Source organism: Aaosphaeria arxii, assembly GCF_010015735.1.
Source record: "Aaosphaeria arxii CBS 175.79 unplaced genomic scaffold BU24scaffold_7, whole genome shotgun sequence".
NCBI classification, from domain to species: domain Eukaryota; kingdom Fungi; phylum Ascomycota; class Dothideomycetes; order Pleosporales; genus Aaosphaeria; species Aaosphaeria arxii.
In genome coordinates, this window is record NW_022983480.1 from 1,445,083 (window position 1) to 1,465,802 (window position 20,720).

The 20,720-nt window shown below is 48.7% G+C and overlaps 10 protein-coding genes across 10 annotated transcripts; 3 read left to right on the forward strand and 7 right to left on the reverse strand.

Moving 5' to 3' along the window:
• Window positions 1-521: 521 nt before the first annotated feature.
• On the forward strand, window positions 522-1,651 carry BU24DRAFT_412240 (uncharacterized protein; the record flags this gene model as incomplete). The annotated part of the gene is made up of 4 exons (XM_033526098.1): window positions 522-626; window positions 676-969; window positions 1,025-1,571; window positions 1,623-1,651. 4 exons carry the CDS (start codon window positions 522-524, stop codon window positions 1,649-1,651), a joined length of 975 nt encoding a protein of 324 aa, XP_033381265.1.
• Window positions 1,652-2,374: 723 nt separating this feature from the next.
• BU24DRAFT_261397 (uncharacterized protein) lies at window positions 2,375-3,731 on the reverse strand. Its single transcript, XM_033522500.1, has 3 exons — window positions 3,009-3,731; window positions 2,494-2,951; window positions 2,375-2,439 (listed from the first exon to the last, which is right to left on the reverse strand). The coding sequence occupies exons 1-2, from the start codon at window positions 3,620-3,622 to the stop codon at window positions 2,831-2,833; spliced, it is 735 nt and encodes a 244-aa protein (XP_033381266.1). The 5' UTR covers window positions 3,623-3,731; the 3' UTR covers window positions 2,375-2,439; window positions 2,494-2,830.
• BU24DRAFT_261385 (uncharacterized protein) lies at window positions 2,440-2,911 on the reverse strand. The gene has a single exon (XM_033522499.1). It carries the CDS (start codon window positions 2,816-2,818, stop codon window positions 2,513-2,515), a length of 306 nt encoding a protein of 101 aa, XP_033381267.1. The 5' UTR covers window positions 2,819-2,911; the 3' UTR covers window positions 2,440-2,512.
• Window positions 3,732-4,365: 634 nt separating the features above from the next.
• On the reverse strand, window positions 4,366-6,421 carry BU24DRAFT_465278 (uncharacterized protein; the record flags this gene model as incomplete). The annotated part of the gene is made up of 3 exons (XM_033532260.1): window positions 4,366-5,012; window positions 5,062-6,230; window positions 6,318-6,421. The coding sequence occupies 3 exons, from the start codon at window positions 6,419-6,421 to the stop codon at window positions 4,366-4,368; spliced, it is 1,920 nt and encodes a 639-aa protein (XP_033381268.1).
• Window positions 6,422-7,340: 919 nt separating this feature from the next.
• Window positions 7,341-8,477, forward strand: BU24DRAFT_261402 (N-carbamoylsarcosine amidase). Its single transcript, XM_033522501.1, has 2 exons — window positions 7,341-7,958; window positions 8,135-8,477. Exons 1-2 carry the CDS (start codon window positions 7,422-7,424, stop codon window positions 8,264-8,266), a joined length of 669 nt encoding a protein of 222 aa, XP_033381269.1. The 5' UTR covers window positions 7,341-7,421; the 3' UTR covers window positions 8,267-8,477.
• A 706-nt stretch (window positions 8,478-9,183) lies between these two features.
• Window positions 9,184-10,885, reverse strand: BU24DRAFT_484842 (kinase-like protein; the record flags this gene model as incomplete). The annotated part of the gene is made up of 6 exons (XM_033533364.1): window positions 9,184-9,569; window positions 9,662-9,833; window positions 9,886-10,004; window positions 10,039-10,266; window positions 10,319-10,647; window positions 10,719-10,885. The coding sequence occupies 6 exons, from the start codon at window positions 10,883-10,885 to the stop codon at window positions 9,184-9,186; spliced, it is 1,401 nt and encodes a 466-aa protein (XP_033381270.1).
• Window positions 10,886-11,246: 361 nt separating this feature from the next.
• BU24DRAFT_425531 (uncharacterized protein) lies at window positions 11,247-12,653 on the reverse strand. The gene has a single exon (XM_033528756.1). The coding sequence runs from the start codon at window positions 12,628-12,630 to the stop codon at window positions 11,308-11,310; it is 1,323 nt and encodes a 440-aa protein (XP_033381271.1). The 5' UTR covers window positions 12,631-12,653; the 3' UTR covers window positions 11,247-11,307.
• A 1,799-nt stretch (window positions 12,654-14,452) lies between these two features.
• Window positions 14,453-15,484, reverse strand: BU24DRAFT_494846 (alpha/beta-hydrolase; the record flags this gene model as incomplete). The annotated part of the gene is made up of 2 exons (XM_033534087.1): window positions 15,289-15,484; window positions 14,453-15,229 (listed from the first exon to the last, which is right to left on the reverse strand). Exons 1-2 carry the CDS (start codon window positions 15,451-15,453, stop codon window positions 14,453-14,455), a joined length of 942 nt encoding a protein of 313 aa, XP_033381272.1. The 5' UTR covers window positions 15,454-15,484.
• An 862-nt stretch (window positions 15,485-16,346) lies between these two features.
• Window positions 16,347-17,508, forward strand: BU24DRAFT_261478 (uncharacterized protein). The gene has a single exon (XM_033522502.1). It carries the CDS (start codon window positions 16,464-16,466, stop codon window positions 17,286-17,288), a length of 825 nt encoding a protein of 274 aa, XP_033381273.1. The 5' UTR covers window positions 16,347-16,463; the 3' UTR covers window positions 17,289-17,508.
• Window positions 17,509-18,977: 1,469 nt separating this feature from the next.
• BU24DRAFT_425533 (tartrate dehydrogenase) lies at window positions 18,978-20,154 on the reverse strand. Its single transcript, XM_033528757.1, has one exon. The coding sequence runs from the start codon at window positions 20,107-20,109 to the stop codon at window positions 19,009-19,011; it is 1,101 nt and encodes a 366-aa protein (XP_033381274.1). The 5' UTR covers window positions 20,110-20,154; the 3' UTR covers window positions 18,978-19,008.
• Window positions 20,155-20,720: the final 566 nt, after the last annotated feature.

The following is a 20,720-nucleotide window of genomic DNA, read 5'->3' on the forward strand; positions in this document are numbered from 1 at the left end:
GGCTCATTCGACCCCATGGATGCTGGTCATGCCAACCTTAAAAACCTTAAAAGCCATAGAGGACTTCGATGCGGGGAAGCCGTGAGGGGAAAGACATGGATTCATCCCTTACTCCTTTATTGGAGAAAGTGATAGTGTAGAGTCGCCCAAGGAGATATTGCCGACGCAGTTCGGCAGTGCCAGTCATGTCGGCAGAAGAGGTAATGTAACACGCGGTCATTGTATAGATTAGCGAGCCGGGATGTCGACCGGATTATTATTTTCGACTCTCTTTATTGGATGAGCATGGTAGAAATCGTGTATTTATTGATTGGGATGCACTTCGTGGGATCTTTGCTTGTTCTATAGATTAACGATATTTCAAGGTGCTGCGATGGCCTGCCCGTTGTCGCCACTGCCGCTACCAGTTGGAGAGCGATGAACTCACATATATATTCTCCAACAGTCTTGGAAATGGTAGAGTCTACTGGAGAGAATTGAGCATCCTCAAAATTACTGATAGACATACTCCTTCTGTCAACATGAAGTGGCTCTCTGTTGCCCTTGCGCTCACCGCGCCTGCTCATGCGTACATCCGCTTCGGATGCGCAACGCTATCAGTGCAGCGCCTAGACCCTGTAGTCGAGGTAAGTATCCTAAAAACTCATATTACCTATCTCATCTGATGCGTTGTAGCCTGGAAATGTACCCTCCGCACATCTCCATCAAATCGTTGGCGGAAATGCCTTCAACGCTTCGATGGAAGGCGATATCGGTACCAAAGCTACATGCACAACATGCAGCTTCTCCGAAGACTTCTCCAACTACTGGACTGCAGTCATGTACTTCAAGGCGCGTAACGGATCATACAAGCGCGTGCCGCAGTATCCAAATGCTCTCTTGGGTTCCTTGACTGGTGGCATGACCATCTACTATCTCCAACAGGACTTCAACTCCAATGGAAAGAACAAGATTACCTCGTTCAAGCCCGTGAGTATTTCATTCTATCACCACCTTATGTGACGTGGAACTAACACCAGATCAGGGATTCCGCATGACTGTCGGCAGCCCAACCAGCCCAGACAAGACCAACCCAGGACTCCGATACACTTGCTTGAAGGACGTCATGACGCGAGGCAGCGAGACCAACGACTTCCCCAAGCAGCCTTGCCCAGCCGGTATCATGGCCATCCATCACTTCCCCGCCTGCTGGGACGGCAAGAACCTCGATAGCCCTAACCACCAAGACCACATGTACAACACCGTGAAGGGCGCGTTCCAGAACGCCGGACCATGCCCAGCTTCGCATCCCGTGCGCATGCCTCAAGTCGCTTATGAGACCATGTGGAACACGACGCAGTTCAATGACAAGTCGTTGTGGCCCGCAGATGGCTCTCAGCCGTTTGTCTGGAGCTTCGATGATAGCCGTGGATACGGTACCCACGGCGATTATCTCTTCGGATGGAAGGGTGATGCGCTTCAGAAGGCAATGGACTCCACCAGTCTGGTCAGCAACAATCTCAAGACGCAGTCCGTCGCCGAGGCGAACAAATGCGCGATCAAGACTACGGTCAAGGAAGACATTGATGGCTGTAAGTTACTTACCTCCCTTAGAGTGACAGCAATCATCTAACCTATGATAGGGCTTACCAAACTTCCTGGTGCGATGTAAAATTACTTCATATCAGGGAAAGAAAATTGATCACTTTGGCAACGGACTCTTCTATAGTTCTGTGGCTCTGCAGTAGTCTTAGAAACGTGGAAGGGTTTACAGTGTAGATAATTACCCCGACAGTCGTTACATCTAATCTCATCGTTTGTTTTGTACAGCAAGAATTATATCTAATCGTAAACAATTCGCCGCGCAGACTCAGAGGAAGACGTGATAAACATTCAACCCTTGCAAGGCTTTCTGTCGTTTTTCGTATTCTAGCCTAAGAAGTAAACATTTCTCCAAATATTCGTGGTTTCATTCTAGCTGTAAACTTCCGTAAGACCATGCTGTCATCAACACAACACATAATAACCTAAGTAGATAGTAGAAAAATAACCATCAACGCCATCATCAAGACCACGAATATGTAGAACACAATCTCATTAAAACCTCGTAAAATATTCCCATCGCCATAATACCGCAACGACCGTATCAATCTAGGTATATACCCAACCCACCTGATTCCATCCCACCCATCCGATATCAACAAAAGAAAAAGCAGCCGTTAAATGCATACCGCATCATAACCTCATAACTCCCAAACCATGCCGTACAATTTCATGTCTAGCAGATTAACCCACCAGGAACCACCAGGATTCAAGTCTCACAAGTCTTATCCACCGCCACCGCCGCCACCACCTCCGCTATCCCCACCGCCACCTCCACTGTCTCCACCCTGGCCCTGCGTGCCACCATAGCCGCCTCTCGTGGTTTTGCTCATGCCGCAACCCATGATTATCCCACTACTGGACCAATTAGCACTTGAATCGCCAGAAAATGTAATACAACGTCGAACTCACAAGAAGGTAAGCGTCCGCTCTACCTCGAAGCAGAGCTGGAAACGAAACTCTCGACCGAGACCGCACTCTCGCCGGAACTCCTCCCGCTGACGGGCGAGCTGGGCGTGCTCGTCGTAGTCGTGGTAGTTGTCTTCCTGATCTCGGAGCTCAGCCTGCTGTTGGTGCTTGTATTGCGCTTGTGCTTGTGCGACAGGGGGTTGTTGTCTTCGAGCTGTTGGATCGCAGCGGGCGAACGTCGGGAGGTGGTGCTGAAGAGGCGGAAGAGGGAGGCTTTGGGCGCGGAGAAGCGCGTTGGGTAGGGGGAGGGGAGGACGGGGAGAACCATTTTTTGTTATAGCTAGCTTTGTCTTGGAGAAAGCGAGGGAGGGAGTGGAGTAGAGGATGGAGTTTCTCGGGTGCGTTTGCTGAGCTTGGCTGGCTGGCTGCTTGTTTCGAGTTGTGGGGTGGTGTTTGTCGATCTGTCCGGGGGATTAGTCGTATGGTGGGACGATTATTGGCGTAGGAGTAAAGCTCACGATAGGATGAGGTGGGAATGTATGCAGCGATTTCCTAATTGGGTCGGATTTGTATTCGTTTCGCTCCAACCGGGGAGTACAGCGAGGCGTAGCAGTCGTAAAGTCGTGTAGTAAGCGATCAAGCTCAGGAACAAAGAACAAGAGAATGCGGTGAGACTAATTGATTTAGATTGAGCATAAGAAGGGGAGGTATGTAGAAAAAAGGTAAGATCGGAGCTGCGCATTCGTTGTTCGGTGTCCGATGGTGTAGAATCCCCGACGAACAGGGATGCACGAAGTGAGTATATAGCGGGGTAGAACCGGTCGGTGGAAGCTATCATTTCAATGTCAGTTACAAGTTTCATTGGTCCGGACAGTCGACTCTCCTGATTGCATGTGATATTAGGTGTTTGGATGCCTACGGACACGGTAGGGTTAGGTGATAAACGCAGTGCGTTGGCTTGGATGACTGCTACGTTGATACACAATTTGTCCAGAGGGATGAAATCCTGGTAAGTTTTGATCTTGGCGTTGATTTCGCACGAGGCAGACATGGACGTTTTCTGTGGTAGAAGGAAACATTTGAATTCATTGATTGGTATCGTATAGAGAAAAGTGGCTGTTGCCATAGCCATGGCCGCCTTTTGTTGACATCTTTATGCTGCTGCTGATCCTGGCCAGATCAGGTTCAGCCCAGGAAAATAACTGAGGTATAATGCAAATATCCCATCTCCAACTCTGTATACTCGTGACTGGGCAAGATGCCACTCATTATTAGATTAGATCATAACATGTAGGTAGCGCGTTGCAGAATTTTCTTGCATGGCTCACTGCATGGTGTTCGCCTGAAAATATGCCGGTCCGGGAGGTTGTTGCTTCTTGTTCTTGGGGGTCGATCATTACTACGACTGACTGCCTCCGACAGGCTTGGTCGGCGCATTTCTCTGACCACGAAATCATACGCGTTTCCGCCACAGTGCATAGGCGTGGGCGCGGCGTGCAGCAGATCCCGAAGTCTCGGAGCATATTACTACAAACAGCATCCGGCGCCCTCGTATTCGGCCTCGCTACTAGAAGATTGCCTACAACTGTCAATGAGAAAGAAGATCTAACATGAGATTGAATATACTACGTACCTTCTTGGGGAGGGACCGGAGCCGGAGATGCATGATGTATCAAAACAACTGTCGGTTTGCCGGTAACTGGTCTACGTCTTCTCTAAGACACTGCATGTGGTTTACACTGGAATAGCCGTTGTGTAATTTTCCACTCAGCATGAGCCAGTAACCGGACGACTCCATCTTGCAATGTCGAATCGTGTATAGGACGCAGTGCTGCGTGGATCTTGCAGTTCAATTCATGTGAAACATACTCCTCTTCAAAGCACACCCATGAGGAATCGCCATGGAAAGTCGTTTCCGTTCATATCGAAACTGGGATTGACCTTCCAAGGCGTCGGAAGCTGCTCTGCCCCATTGACGACGCCATTCAATTTTAGCGGTGGTAATTCCTGCAAAATGGAGACAGCTTGGCGTGAGCTTGATGTGATTTCGAAGCTTGACCCATTCGGACTTCCCCGGCCGTGGACATTCTTCAAAGACATTTTCATGATCGCTGTGATGCGGCGAAATCGCTCGAAAACATGTTCCTGATTGTCTTGACCGTTATCCCGTGGTTGAGGAATCTTGGCGCAGAGCTCCTCGCGGAAATGTTCAAACATCCTTGGGACCTGTACTTCGTTCGTGTCCCAACCGGGCATTGGCGTTGCGTGTAGTGCAAGTTTTCCGAGGATGGTGAGGGTCGCAATAAGGTTGAGCCAGTCAACTATGGAAAGATATTCGTAGTGGTCGGCGGGAAGCTGTAGGCTGGTTTCGAGAAATTGCTCTATCGAGCGCAAACTACTTATTCGCAAAGAGAGTTGGAAACCCGGGGCGGAGGGTGTGCTATCTCGATCTTGAATGTCCAATCCCGCAGCAATTTGATAGAGGTGGACCTTGGCGGCGGCCTGCACCCAATGTAGAGTTTCTTCAAATAGTTAGCAACATGAATCACCTTTCTCTCGTTATCAACATACTATAGTCCACCGGTAGCTGTCTTGAAACAGCCCGCATGCTCTCCCATTTGTCGCTCAGTCGCGTCACCTGAGATCGAACAACCAGAGCGGGTTCCGAGTGATTTTGAAAGGTTTCCTGGACATCTTCGACGTAGTGACAAGTTTCCACGAGTGAGGGTAGGATGGAATCTGTTTTGTGTTCCCAGCCGGACGCCAGTTCCGACGCATATGTACGAAGTATACTCGAGTAGGACAAAATGCGGCTCTTTGTGGTATCAAGCATTCCGAGAGCGGAAGACAAGTAGTAGCACCCGAGATAGGCCCGCTTCCCTTCACGATGCTGCGACTGGTCGCGAGAATACGATCCACTCGAGAGGTTGTCCAATCCAAGATCGGTCGCAATTCCTATGCAAAGCTGGAGAAGGGTCCGAATTGAGATCGCTTGCGAATCCATATAGTGGTGATGCCATGCGATGAAGACGAGTAATCCTTGTACCAGATCTAGCGATTTGTCCCCTTTCATAGTCCTGACCATCACAACATTCCGGAACTCCCGACTCAGGGTCAGCTGCAAAGTCGCGGAATCGTACGAGGCAACAGTGAACGCGGCGAACATGAGAATCGGCCGTTGCTGTAGCAGGTCCTGAAAGAAGGCGCCACTTGGTAATGTGACAAAAGGGAAGAAGTCGGACATCGACCGGAACGATTCGATGAGCATTTTCATGTGAGCGCCCCCAATGGTACGGATCATTGAGTTCATCTGGCCCACACCCGAGAGTGTCTCGTTGAGTGACTCCCAAAAGGACGAGGCTGATTCAGGCGGGGATCCATGATTCGGCAACACCGGACCGCCAGAATGAAGAGACGAAACGGGCGCAACAGGAGGAATAGAAGAAATTGAGGGTTTCGAAGGCGTTGTAGCAGACACTATTGGCGTTGCGACTGGAGTTGGAGTGCGCCGGCCGATTTCTGAGATCTGGGTAGGAAGAGTGGTGGCTACTGGCGGAAGGGAAGGCTGAGTTGCCGACGCCGAATTAGGAGCCGGCGATGTTGCGGTAACGATGGCAGAGAGTTTGTCGAGCTTTTTCTCCATCTCAGCAACACGACTTGGATTTTGGACAGTCGTGCGAGGCTTTGCTGGTCTCCTGCGCGCGACATGTTCGATACACTCGACGCGGGCCTTCTGGCATCTGTAGAGAAAGCACGTGTTAGATGCCGGTTCAGGAAATGTGTAGTCGCGAGCAAGGCGGGCTGGAATAAAGCAAAATGGTACGAACCTTTGGCACAATCCAGTTGTTTCTGAAGGCACACATCGAACCTTGTGTTTGCGACAGCGCTCGCAAGCAAACGCATTCCCTATGCGACCCTCTTTTGCGTCCATGGCGACGATAGAAGACACAGATGAGGGTGAAGGAGGGAGCATTGGAAGGTCGGTGGCCGGTTTCTGGTGGGGAAGTCCGATCATTTCCAATGCCAAGATCCGAGGTACTGACCGCGGCGGTATTCAATCGCAGAGTGATAGTTTAATTGGGCAAGCCAGGCGTCGATGGTTCCCGTAATACGGTAATAAGGTACCTATTGGGGTTCTTGATTCCGGGTAGTCACCCGGTAATTGCGACAGCGGACAGCGTGTGCGGTAAGTCCCTTACAAGTAGACTTAGTTATTCATACAAGTACTGCCTCCCTCCAGCCTTGGCCGACCGAATGACCGACCATAAAAGAGGAGCAAGGACGCAGGGCAAGGAGGAGTTTGTAGGCGAAAGGATCATGACAAGACGCATCCATAATCCCCTTCCCTTGGCCCTCTTCCAGAATGCGGGTCGCAGATGGAAAATCGCATCCTTTGATTCGAGTAGTGGTGGATGGAATCCTGGGGACTGGTGGCCAATAATACCTCGGTTCAATCATACTCCGCAATAATCAGAGAGCGACAGAGCGACAGACGCGGAGGATGCGCGGAAGCCGTCGCGCTTTCATCATTCTTCGGCAGCAAGCTTCCGCTCCGTGTCTTATCCAGCCATATCCTCCGACGTTGGCCTGGCGTGACTTGTCTTGCCCTATCCGATGACTTGTATTTGTACTGTGTAACAGCGACTGTAGATTATCAGGAGTGGTCGACGCGCAGTCGCTTCTTTCGTCTCTTTCTTTCTTGCTTCCTTTCCCGTCTTCTTTTCTTTCTTTCATCCCGGTGCATCTGGATGAAAGCCCTGCCCTCATGACATGTAGAGTCGTAGCGTGACGAGGGATGTCCACCGGTCAACGAGCCGCGCATCAGAACGGACAATGCTAGACAGGACGACCGATGTAATCCGACCGGCCCCAGCTAACAACATACCAAACCATACCCATCCCGTACTCAACAAGTACAACAGCCAACCACCATGCCACCGTCGGACGACTCCCGTTCTAATCAGGCGCGTTACGTCGCCGCGGGGTTTTCTCACAAGATTGGATGGGGAACAAAGCCAGCCCTCCTACTCGTGGACGTTTGTAATGCCTACTGGACGCCCGGTTCGCCGCTCGATACCTCATCGAACCCTGCATCGGCAGCAGCTCCCGCCTCGATCGGCCGTCTGGTGGACGCCGCCCGCGAGGGTGAAGTCCCATTGATATGGACGCGAGTGGAGTATACAGAGCCGGACATGTCTGATGCGGGTGTTTTCTTCAAGAAAGCGCCCGTCTTGACTGTCTTTCAGAAGAACAATCAATCTGGACTCGAGGACTGGGTGCCCGGACTGGTACCGAGAGCCGGCGAGATCGTGATTACGAAGCGATACCCCAGCGCATTCTTCGCGACAGACCTGAACACGAGGCTGCAATTGAAGGGTATAGATACGTTGGTAGTGTGCGGTGTCAGTACGAGCGGGTGCGTGAGGGCGAGTACGTTGGATGGGATGTGTCTGGGCTATCGTCCAATGGTAAGAGCAAGTCTTGGCAATCGTGTATTTCCACCTCCATCCTTCGCATCGCGACGTCTTTCTATCCGGCAATTTTCTACAATTGATGACGATTCTCCTCTTATCCGCTATCGTTCTATCCCTTATAACCACTTACTCGAGCTCCTCCGTATCAGTCCTAACTCGTGTTGCAAAAGGTCGTGAGCGAAGCCTGCGGCGATAGATTACCTGCCGTTCACGATGCGAACATATTTGACATGAATGCCAAAATGGCGGATGTTGTATCCGAGACCGAAGCTATCGAGAAGCTGAAACAAGGTTGGAGGTAACCGGAAGAATGAGTGAAGACTGAGCGAAATGTCGTCCAAAAGTAGGGTGGTAAGTTGGTTAAAACAAAGCATCCCAACGCAAAGGGGCAGGACCCGTTCATCATGATGTTCACAATTTTAGCAGCAGCTTAGCATATCATATCCATAATTACGTATACCTATCTCGATCTCTTCTTCCTTCCAGTAATCCAAATACTCGTCCTATCCTGGCCCCAAATCAGCACTTGACCAAGACGGCTCTGTCTTCTCCTTGCACGTAGACCCAAAACGAATCTTACCTGCATGGGCTCTGCAGCGCTCTTCCTAGTTGATCGCAGGTGCACCTGAAATCATCGTATTTGCTCATACAGTTGCCGATTCTAGACCGTTGTCATTATGCAGCTGGGTGCCGTTACCGTTCCACCGGTAAACCAGGCGTCCACTCAGCCACGGCTGTAGAGAGTGTACGAGTACGAAGCAGCTACAGTGCATTGCGAATGCGATGTACGTACGTACGGACTGGGCTGAGTGGTATGCACTATATCACATCTACAAAGTCCATCGCTCGATCGCTCGTATACGGAATGTTTTGCCGACGAATTACGGTCAGTGGCAGGTCGATTGCATTCGGGCCGTACCGCACCTGTGCGCCAATTGATCGCGGGGGATCCATGCAATAAAAGCATCGACCCGTGCATTTACATCTTGACTTGCATTATGAACTGTTACCATAGTGCTTGTCCAGACATCTATGAGCCGTGGGAAGGACATCTTTTCAGGGTTCTTCGCATTCACTAATAGCAAAGGCGCGGTGAGTGCTCACTATGCTTGATCACTAGAGGGGTAATACTACTCAGTACACAATAAAGTTTATGCATTCGCCTTTGTTTTCAGCTCCGTTCCCTCGTTATTTCGTTCCAGTCTGGCGGAATTGGGTATCAGGACGTGCGTTTCCGCCTCAGTGTCATCTGCGCCATCTGATTTGACAGATCGGCCTCATCAGTCTGGGCTTCTTCACCCTCGCTATTAGTGTCGGACTTGTATAAGTCGCTGACTTCTAGCCACTCCGTTCCAAGGTCCTTTACAAACTCTAACTCAAGCAGTTCCGTTGTCGTGGCTCGCTTGTCCGGATCGACGACCAACATCGCCTTGAGGTAGTTGAGTAGAAGCTCGGTGAACTCTACATTGTTCTTGCCAATGGAGTCTTCTTCGTGTGATTCGGTATTGGAGTCGTCTTCGTCGGAATCCTCTTCTTTCTTATTGAAGAAAATGTTGAATCGAACGCGTTCCTCCAGAGTTGCCATTCTATCATCCCAAAGAGGGACTACGACTTGATTAGCTGATACTTTCAAAAACATCCAGTGGTATCGAATAATCAGCAAAGAAGGAATAAATGAGAAGGGTATGTACACTTACATCGGATAGGTGGTAAGGTATTCCAAACGTCACGCGCCAGAGCATCTACTATTGCATCCATAAGCCACGGGGCAGCCGATGCGCCTATCGCTCTGTACATCTCTGGTATCAGATCGCGGCGATCCCTTTGTCCACCCTCAAAGAGATCGTCTCCCGTTGCGATGGTGTATGTCTAATAATAGGTCAGAAAGTACAAAGCGTCGTGTAGCCCTCCAGTTACTTACAACACATGCGAGGGTCCAGATATCGATTGCCTTTGTGAATGGCTTCTCGAAGATCACCTCTGGAGGGGTGAATATTATAGGCATATGCGCAACGCTGTCAGGCCTCGTGTCAAGGAAGGCTACTCAGTGTTAGTCTGAGGCAATGATACGCACAGGTGAAAGACTTGCATGATCCGAAGTCGATGATTTGTATATCGTGAAAAATCTCGACATCATCTTCCCATACTTCGGCGATTTGAATAGGTTCTATGACATATTTCGGGTATCCTGCACCAAGAGGAAATCCATTGGTGTTTATGACTTCCCTAACTTGTGGCTTGTCGAAGATGAGATATTCGTCAGGATCGGGTAAGCGAAGCAGGATGTTGCCGTGATTTAAATCTAGCAACGAATTAGTTGTATTCCTTTGACTATTCGAATTACTCTCACTTACCGCCGTGTACAATTCCGATCGAGTGTAGATAATCCACCGCAAGTAGCAGCTGCCGAGAAACATGGCGGGCCAGATTCGGTTTCATGCACTCACCTGGTGAGACATCCAGCACATCGAAGAGGGTAGGACCAACAAACTCCATCACCGTGCACAAATGTATCCCGTTTGGGCCTTCATGATAGAAGTGATCCAGAAGCTTGGCCACATGTTGACGTCCTGGGTGACCGAGATTCATCGTTTCGATCATTCTGAAGATGCTCAGTTCGATATGGCTCTTCTCGGTCTCACTTGCGCTCAGGAACTTCAAGGAAACTACAGAGTCGTTTGTGCTAGAGGTGCGATTTGTATCATAGTATCTTTTCTTGGAGACGCGACATAGTGAGAAGGACTCAACACTTACTATTGATCGCGAGCAACCCAAACCGTTGCCGATTGTCCACTCCCAAGTTTATCGACGATTCGGTAGCGGCCTTCATTAAAAACATCGCCGATGTGGACGGGGTGCAAACCGCCCAGCCCGTATCGATCCAACGGTTCAGTTCTGGTCAATTCCTGCTCACGTTCCATCCTGTCCAAAAGGGCTTCTTGTTGTTTTGGGAATGTGGGCGTCTTTTTTCTAATGGGTGAAGTTTAACACTAGGTGAGAGTAAAGGTAAAAGAGACGGCTAGGCAACTAAATCTAGATTCAAACACTCCGAATTCATCTTATATTGCAAATTTGTGAGATTTACTCTTTGAAAGAATTTAGACTCATCGATCCACTTCGAAACCTTTAACAAAATATATTGCAAGATCAAACATTGATGAGTTAATTGACTGCGTTGCACACTTGAAAGGCCTAGGTGCAAACAAAACATAATATTATATACAACAACAATGAAGACAACAGAATTATTCTATTTAGTAATCGCTTTATCTACTCCATAAATGCAGTTAAAAACACACAACCTTCCCCCCATCTATTCGCTGCTTTCCCAGTTCTAGTATGTCTAATCCGACTTCCTCCTCTTCGATGGCTCAGGCCTAGCGGTTTCTACATCAGCGTCGTCCGCGTCCCTCTTCGTGCCCCTTTCCGTCGCGGGATCGGCGGATGATCCAGCTACATCTTCAGTCTGTTCACCTACGGATGGCCTGGCCTGCGATGAACTTTCCTCCGATTCTGTCGCATTCCCTTTGGGCTTCTTAGCCGGCTTTTCAGTACCCTCTTCCGCAGCAGTATGTTTGCGCTTCTCTTTAGCTGGTTTAGCTGCTTTCCCGGCTGCCGTGGCAGTGGCAGATGCGCCGATTCGGCTTTTCAAATCATCCTGAGCCATCAGTACCTGCTTTCGAGCATGATCCGGAATCAGTTCGAAATGATCTCGTCGATCAAAGACTTCCTTCCCTTTCGCCATGCTCTCTAATCTACCCGGGACCCTGTCGACACCACCCTTCTTGAGGGTAGTGTCTACCTCCGCTGGGCCCGTCTTCCACCTTTTCCTGCTCGCTTCCTTTTTCTTGCTCTCTTTGCTTTCCTTGTTCTCATCTTTCTTCCTCTCCAAATGGCGCCATCCTCCCATAAAGGCCTTTTGCAGATGAAATCTATCCCACCAGATATCTTTACCTGGTTCGTGGGTATCGCTGAGTGGTCCAGTCAACTTAACCCATTCTTCGATTTCTGAGTCTGGCACAGTACTGAGATCGGTGTAGTCCTTCTCAACGTTCGATAGGTCATTGGGATTGTTTTTCTTGTCGCCCTTGCCTCCTGGCTGTTTTCTTACTGGTTTCTTATCTGTCTTGCTCGGCTTCTTCGTTGGCTTCGACTTGTCAGGATCCTCTCCCTCCGGTGGTTTATTGCCTGTAGGTTTAGGGGAAGGTGCATTGCTTGTGGGCGCAGAGGTTGATCCACTGCCTGGCTGCGCAGTGTTTGGTGCCTCGCCTTGCTGCGCAGTGTTTGTTCCACTGCCTTGCTGCGTGTCCTTCGGTCCACTACCTGTCTGAGTAGCGTTTGGTGGTGGCGTTGAGTGAACTGACTTTGGTGGCTCAGGTGTCTTCCGTCCCGCTGAGGTATTGTTTTTAGGTGTTGAATTTGGTTTTCCACTTGGCCTATGGGGTTTAGGATCGTCGTCGAAATCGTCGTGAGATAGATCGAGGGCAATGGATGGATACTTGAACCTGATCCAGCGATTGAAAGTCTCGCGAGCGTTAGGAAGACGCAGAATATCCCCAACTTCACGGCTGACTTTAAACCTCGGAGAGGAGTTATCGTCCTTTCTCCATTTTCGTTCCAGCCCAGTCTGAATTCTTGCTCGCGTCTTCTTTGAATCAAATTTCATTCGTGCAACATTGTCAGCTCTTTTCGCACGCGAAAATGAACCAGAAAGATCCTCAAGGTAGGCTTCATCGTGCTCCAAGATGAACCGTAAGATCGCATACAAGTATGGACCACACGCGGATGATTCATCTCCCTGGAAGCTGTTCTCTAAACCGTGGTCGTGAGGAACATGCATCAAGGTCTCTGCATCGTACTCGCCAAGCTTTGACTCGGTTACACGGTCGATACCGCACAAAATCTTCCCAGCAGCCATTCCTACCCCTAAGGACCTTTGAATTACCCACTCATCTGTCCCTCTCTGTTTCTTTACTTTTAAATTCCCGTCAATGTATCGCGCCTTTTTGGTCAAACGATCGATGATCATAAGACCCCAATGAATGCCATTTAGTCCGTCGTTCTCTTTGCTCATCATTGCATTGTTACAAGGAACGACAATCCACCTGTGACTTTTATTTGCGTCTGATTTAAGTGCTTCCACAAGAATGCCGTTTTCCTGGCACCAAAGACGATCGTTCCCACCCTGCCCAATGAGACATAGCTCATGAGCCTTTGCGTCAGACAAGAGGATCAAGCGATCGCGACGCGAACTGTCCGCGAGGACCATCAGAGCTGCATTTACCTGGTCACTGTTGAGCCATGCTAGATCTCGTCCATGAGGCTTGTACGTGCATGGAATCGTAAGGAAATCTCGTACGGAGATTCCATACGTATAGTCTGGGAGATGTGGCATGTTGTAATTAAGGTACCGCGACTTTAGCCACGTTTCGAGAGCGTTATCTCGACGCTTCCTTACTTCATCGGATTCATCGTCCGACGGCTCACTCCCGCTATCGCCAAATCCATGGCTTCTCCGAGGCGCAATGGGGTTATTTTGCTGTGTTTGGTCGACAGTAGGCGTTTCCTCGTTTTCATCCAGTTCCTGTAGCAAGTCGTTTTCGAAGTCGTCAGGTCCCTGCGGGATGTACTCTTCTGCCATTTTGCTCGGTTTTGTGCTCGAAATGATGATGGTGATGTTTGTATGTGTGTTAGGCGTTGTTGTAGATCAAGGTTTGAGGTATTGCAGACTGAACCTTCGAGGTATCGCGCCCAGTTATACCCTCGAATTCGGTGGCTTGTGTTCATCGCTGTTCATCACTGGACCTGTTAAGGAAGCACAAAGGCGCTATGATTGAAGACAAAGACCACATTATCTATCAGGGACTCTGTATAGCAACGTTGATAATCATTGTTGTGTGTTCCCAAATTAGCATCAGTCAAAGAACTGAGGGATACAATGCATCACGTAGCACTTGTTTTTGGGATTTTGCCGCGCGCTCATTTCGATTTATCTCCTCGTCGCATTTCAATGTAATAGGATGATTGGTTTGTGTTGTTAACAAGAAACTATTCCGCGATACACAATGTAGTCAATCGCTCCCAACAAACACAAGAAAGTGGAGGCCGCGGGTCAGTGTCTACCATTCACATTCTGCAAGACATGTTTCAATTGGCACATTTCCCGCCGCTGTTTGATAATATTCTTTCAAAGCCAAAGTTGATTCTCTTTCAAACGAATACAATAGAACAATGACTCGACATTGTGCTATTGTCTTGCACAAAAGTGACCATTTGATCGAAACCTGTGAGACATCTGCGTATTCTATTTTCGCTAGTGGCGGCAAATCATAGCCTATGTTCTCGACTCATTGTGTACCTCGAGTTTCGACTGCTATCACTTGCGCAAATGCGATATCAAAGTGTTTACAATATCACCTATGAGATTAGGGAAGAAGGACTCGACTAAGTGAGAGAGACTTGATTTGATGACTTAATCTATTGTTACTTTATGCTAGCCAATCTGCTTCTACGCCCTCCAAAATATCTTTCAGCCAAGGCTCGTCTTCTTCGTATATCTCAGTATCGAACCCATGATCCCCAGGTGGAGTGGCGACCTTGAAACGCGCACCCGGTATAAGTTTCTCCGCCTTTTCAACAAACGCATGTGTCAACTCAACACCAACATTTGTATCATCTTTTCCATGAATAATATACGTCGGTGCCAGGAAGGTCGCATCTTCGATTCTCGTGTCCGGCATCAGGTGTTTTGCATCGCCGAAGAACTCTGTCCATCGTCTGTGCGCGCGTAGCATGGGAGCTAGATCAGATCTTGCGGGCGGTATCGCGCTGCTGACGACCGTGCCTGGGACGATGTTTGCAATGAACTCATCAAGGACCTCCTTTGGTGGGATAGTTTCTCCGCATGGTGTATCATCCGGCGAAGTAGGGATGAGGTTTGTGACGGGATATTGGAGTAAGCAGGCGTTGAATGTAGATTGTGGTAGAGTCAGGATGGACTGAATAGCGCACCATCCACCGGCGCTGTCTCCCGAGACAAGTATCTTCGATAGGTCAATCTCAGTAGACGGCGACTTTGATGCGACGAATGCAGGCAACGACGCTCTAAGCCACGTCCAGAAATCGGCAATGTCTTGCAGGATCTCATCTCCAGAATGCTCTGGTGTTAGGCGGTAGTTTGGCAGCACAGCAATGGCATCGTTTCTGAGAAGCAACGAAACCAGGTAGGCGGGAAACCAGTCTGGGTATGCCCCTTCTCCCGCGGTCTACATTTGCATGTCAGTGATTTCTTCTTTCAGAATATACTCTGAGGGATACACCGTACCAAGCCGCCCCCGTGCCATTTGACAAAGAGAGGATGTTTTCCAGGCTTCACGGCCTTCGGTATGAGGACCGTCGCCTCTATTTCATGGCTGCCGATTGTTTTGTAGGACGTTCGATGGACATCGAAACTATCAAAGCGAGTAGCAGCGGTAGTACGAAGCGACATGTTGAAAAGTAACTGATTGCTATGAGTTGATTGAAATCGGTGTGCTCATTATCCGTTTGCTGGTCACTCTTCTTATATGTACCTCTTCCACACTTTGCGAAAGATATGACTCAAAGATTTCAGTCCACGTCATCCACACTACAATCACGACCAGATGATGCGCTTGTTACCGTCCATCGTCAAAGTCCTAATCGAGAAAGGCAATTTATGTCTGTGCGTTACTATCGTCCTGCCAAATCGGGTAATTTATGTCTGTGCGGAGATGCATGGATTTGCTTCCTGAACATCATCACGACATGAGCTGAATGTGGAATTTGTAAGCATCAGAGCAGGGCAACATTGCGGATGAATCTAGGCTGTGAGACGTAGAGGATCTTGTTTGATGAGATCACTGATCTTCGACGATTTTCAAGAGCTGCACCGGAGGGCGGCTTCCCACTATTCTATCACTACAATATCTCATCATATAAGTAAGGTAGGTACAATAAGGTACTTTGAAATAGATATTAAAAGGAACCACTCTTTCATATCTCTGATATTATGTTCTGGATTACCTCAAAGCACTGAAACAATGCAATGCTCGTGTCTTTGATGTTGTATTCTGGATTAACTAAGACAATGAAATCCTCGTATCTTTGTTCAGATTTGGATGAATTGATGTGATAATCACGTGGTATTATTCCGCAGTGAGTCTTCTCCAAGACCGCTCCAAAGGGCTAGATTTTGGCTTCTGAGCAGAAAGTAATGCAAAGAGCATGATGGTACAGCACAGCTTAAGATGGAATCGCAAAAGCTACTAGCACTTCACAATCCACCACGTGTCAAGTAGTCGGCTTATGGAATGCCGCTAGTGCGGGGGAGTGATCAACATTCCCCTCAACTCTTCCTTCCAATCAACCTTTCGCATCAAGTTATCCATCTTTTCGCTGGTGAATTTTACCTTGTCCATATTAGTTACTGTAATAAATATACATAATCGTGCTATTGGAGCAAGATCTTTGCCTAACGTAATGTCTATCCAGCAACCAAGAACTGCAAGCAACGGAGACATAAAGCCCGACAGCTCCAATCTCGCCGTGCTCATTGATGGCGATAATGTTTCCTCGAAGCACGTTAGCGGCTTGATGGCTGAAATCGCCAATTATGGTACTGCCAGTGTCAGGCGCATCTATGGAGACTGGACGACACCAGGCCTTGGTGCCTGGAAATCTTGCCTACTGAAACACTCCATAACTCCCATTCAGCAGTTCGCCTATACTACTGGGAAAAACGCTACTGACGGTGCCATGATTATCGATGCCATGGATTTAATGTACACAGGCCGCTTCTCTGGCTTTTGTATCGTCTCAAGCGATAGCGATTTTACCCGCCTCGCAACCAGAATTCGTGAGCAAGGTCTTACAGTCTACGGCTTTGGCGAGCGCAAAACCAATTACGCTTTCATCGCCGCATGCGATAAATTCACATACTTCGATGTCCTACCTGTAGACCCAAGTGAGGAACCGACTGCCTCACGACCGCCGCAGCAAGGTTACCGCCCGGCCGCAGCTCGCCCACAAATGACCCCGAGGCCACTAGACCAGGTAGCACTTAACGCGCTGGAGGAGGCTATCAGCAACAGCATTAGCTATGCAGGAGGTTATGCCAACCTCGCTGAAGTGGGGCATCTTTTGAGCAGAAAGTCTGCTAACTTGAATGCTCGCAACTACGGCTATCCGAACCTTACCGCATTCGTCGAAGCATCTCGTCTTGCTGATTTCAGAATTCAAGATATGGGAAATAGACCTCCAATTACATTGGTTCGTCTTAAAGATCATGTCATGGGAGACGTTTGATTTTATGGATCCAATTTAGAAGAGTTGTCTATTTGTATGTTATTTTTAGCATCTTCCCTCGCGCCAAACAGAAAGTGCGGGAGACCTTCAACATCATTGCACTGTCTATATTACCCGACCCTACGAACCGCCTCATTCTACTCACTTAGGTCACGGATTTCGAAAAGGTTTCAACATCATATAGATTGCACAGATGGGTGGAGCTTGCTTCCCCATTCTCGTCTGCAGTATAGGCGCTATGCTCTCAAGTCCAACCCCACCCAGCAGCGACACGCTTCGAGGCCAAACAATGCCCATAGTGGAGAACTCAGCGACGCCATGATACAACGCCAATCACATCTGTGACGGCTTCGTAGATAGATCTACACAACCATCTTATCTAGCTCAGATGCAAGCTTCTTGGCGACCTTGGCTTTGCCTCAGATACCGCTTGTGGTAATCATGCATTTAGGCGCACAGTCCGCGTTTGGAAACGTGATTGAAACAATATCCGCGTTTGGCAGAACTTGATAGCGAGAAGTTGTAAGACACGTCGGGTTCTGTTATGGGGTGCCAAGGGCGGGATGAGCGGGTGCGGTTTGGAGTGAGTGACAGCGGAGTGGAGCGCGGGTGATGTTGCTTCATGAGAGAGACGTTTTGCTTTGCGAAGTGTCTTACGGACCGAATCTATCAATGATCGCTTAATGTATTTAAAGGTCGCGGTGAATGCGGTCGCTTTTTCTTCAAAGCAGCTTTCATCATTGGAGTTCTCCAACCCAACGCAATTAGTCCACCACAATGAAGTCATTCATCATTCCAATCATCTTGTGCACATTCATCGCATCTGTCTACTCAGCTAGTCCTCTGGCGGTTGCCAAATCAAGAATCGCGCGCCGTCAAGTCGATTGCTCCGTTTACGGTCAATTCGAGCCATACACTGGACCTTGCGAAACTACCAGTCAGTCAGAAGTATCCAAATATGAGCCACAGAACTAATCTATTATTGCAGACTGTGGAGCATCTGGAAGAAACTGCGAGGCAGAAGGGTTCGCAGGATGTGTTGGTTTCCCAAGTAAGTTCCTCTCGATCTTTACATTACCCGATTCTAACGAGCATAGATCTGCAGTGCCCACTGAAAGGGTGCTCATGCACCAACTTTTAGGATTTGATTTGGTGCTAGAAAGAGCTATTTGGGTCACTGCGGGTACAGTGTCGAGATACAGGCGAAACAGTGAGGCTTCGTGTGCAGATCGATTTCTGTCTTACGTGCCCACCCACAATTCTTTCTTTTTCTTTACGATGACAATGAGCGGTCACTGAAGAATTATGTACATTGTGATGGGGTCGAATGCACTTGAGCATTCGTCCCTATTTCATTTCATGGCCTTTTACATGATAGCGTTCTGTAGACAAATAGAATATACGACGGAACATAAGTCTCAAAAAGGCGACTTGCGATCCGTGAAGAGCACTCCTGTGGTTTTGAATGACTAATATTCTATCACAGTTGAATAGGACTTTCTACATGTACCTGCGTTGTCCGGTTGTCGCAGTGGTCTATCAATGTCTCACGTATCACGTGAGCAGGCGGACCGTGAAGCATGCCTAGTCCGGTCGGACTGATGAAGCGGAGATTTACTGCAAGTCTTTCTTGAGACACAGGGTGGCATAAATATGGTCATAGCGGCATGGTATGTCTAGCTCAAGGCTGCACTTTTTACACTGGGATCAATTGATACATTTACTTTGCCAAACTTAAAATTTCCTTCTCAATCGCCACACCCAACGTTTCCGTGGTTCCTGATTTTCCACCCATATCTGGCGTAACCACAGTTGCCTCTTGTCTTGCAAGGACATTTTCAATCGCCTTCAGCATACCGTCTGCGGCGTCGCTAAATCCGAAATGCGAGAGCATCATCTGACCAGCCCAGATCATCCCCACGGGATTCGCGATTCCCTTGCCGGCGATATCAGGTGCGCTTCCATGCACAGGTTCGAAGAGACTTGGAAATTTACCCTCCGGATTGATGTTTGCAGATGGAGCGATGCCGATTGTTCCTGTACAAGCTGGTCCCAGATCGCTCAAGATGTCTCCGAACAGGTTACTTCCAACAATGACGTCGAATTGCTCAGGTCTGAGAACGAACCAAGCAGTTAAAATATCAATGTGAAACTTGTCGATCTTGAGCCCAGAGTACGCTTCTGCCTTTTGCAGCTCCTGTAGCCTAGCATCCCAGTAAGGCATCGTGATACTAATGCCATTGCTTTTAGTCGCACTCGTTAAGTGCTTCTTCGGCCTACTATTGGCGAGATCGAGCGCGTATTTAAGAACTCTGTCGACTCCCACGCGCGTCATGACGGTTTCTTGGATGACGACTTCGCGATCTGTGTCTTCGAAAATCTTCCCGCCAATCGAGCTGTACTCGCCCTCAGTGTTCTCTCGCACAACCCAGAAATCGATATCTCCCGCCTTCTTATTCGCCAATGGACTCGGAACTCCTGGCATGAGGCGACAAGGGCGAAGGTTGACGTATTGGTCGAACTCGCGACGGAACTTGAGCAGACTTCCCCATAGCGTGACATGGTCGGGGAGAACATCCGGGAGGCCGACAGCGCCGAAATAAATGGCATCGAACTGCGACAGCGTATCTTTCCAATCCTTGGGCATCATGTCGCCGTGTTTCAAGTAATACTCGCAGCTTGCGAAATCGAATTCCTCGAACTCTAAGTCAAGTCCATAGACAGATGCGGCGGCCTTGAGACAGCGCACGCCAAATGGCATGACTTCTGTGCCGATTCCATCGCCGGGAACGACTGCGATTTTCAGTTTTCGTGGTGCCATGATTAGATGTGAGTAGTGGATGATGTTTCGCAAGACAGAATCGTTGACTACTTGTAACCCTTGTATATTTGACTATGGCGAGATGATCACATCGCCCGGCAAAGGTTTAGCCGATGCTTTACTATGAGGGGCGCAGTGGCCGACCTCGGGATGAACTACTTCCGCCCAGCTTCCCCGCAATAGATGGTCGATATGATCAGCGCATCTAGAGGGTGCGATATTGTTTGTTCTTTGTATCAATTCTCATTGGTTATCACATTTACCATCTGGCGTTCGATCTTTCTAGCCGCGTCGTCATTTACGGTCTTACTTTCCCCGGAAATACTTCAACCGCACGCTTGGTCCATGCCGCTAAATTCCATTCACTCGCTGCTAGCATCAATTTGTTCGATCCGGATTTTCGGAAGTTTTAAAATCTCTCTGAGTGCAGTGTATGTTCTACGCAACCTTTAAACCATGTATTGGTGATGTTTAGTGAAGATAGATTGCTGCTAGAAGCAAATGTGACGATGCCACTTAGCTGTGGAAACCCTTCAAAGATGTGCATAGCGATTATTCTACAATAAGATATCGTACTGGCCAACGGACGTTTCCCTATAAATCCAATGCAA

What these genes read in the sequence shown, in the direction of transcription:
- BU24DRAFT_261385 (XM_033522499.1), bottom strand. Translation starts at nt 2,818, where the DNA reads ATGGTTCTCCCCGTCCTCCCCTCCCCCTACCCAACGCGCTTCTCCGCG.
- BU24DRAFT_261397 (XM_033522500.1), bottom strand. Translation starts at nt 3,622, where the DNA reads ATGGCTATGGCAACAGCCACTTTTCTCTATACGATACCAATCAATGAA. An exon ending in CATTCCCACCTCATCCTATC is followed by an intron (nt 2,952 to 3,008) that starts GTGAGCTTTACT and finishes TCCCCCGGACAG; the next exon opens with ATCGACAAACACCACCCCAC.
- BU24DRAFT_261402 (XM_033522501.1), top strand. Translation starts at nt 7,422, where the DNA reads ATGCCACCGTCGGACGACTCCCGTTCTAATCAGGCGCGTTACGTCGCC. An exon ending in GTCTGGGCTATCGTCCAATG is followed by an intron (nt 7,959 to 8,134) that starts GTAAGAGCAAGT and finishes GTGTTGCAAAAG; the next exon opens with GTCGTGAGCGAAGCCTGCGG.
- BU24DRAFT_425531 (XM_033528756.1), bottom strand. Translation starts at nt 12,630, where the DNA reads ATGAAATTTGATTCAAAGAAGACGCGAGCAAGAATTCAGACTGGGCTG.
- BU24DRAFT_261478 (XM_033522502.1), top strand. Translation starts at nt 16,464, where the DNA reads ATGTCTATCCAGCAACCAAGAACTGCAAGCAACGGAGACATAAAGCCC.
- BU24DRAFT_425533 (XM_033528757.1), bottom strand. Translation starts at nt 20,109, where the DNA reads ATGGCACCACGAAAACTGAAAATCGCAGTCGTTCCCGGCGATGGAATC.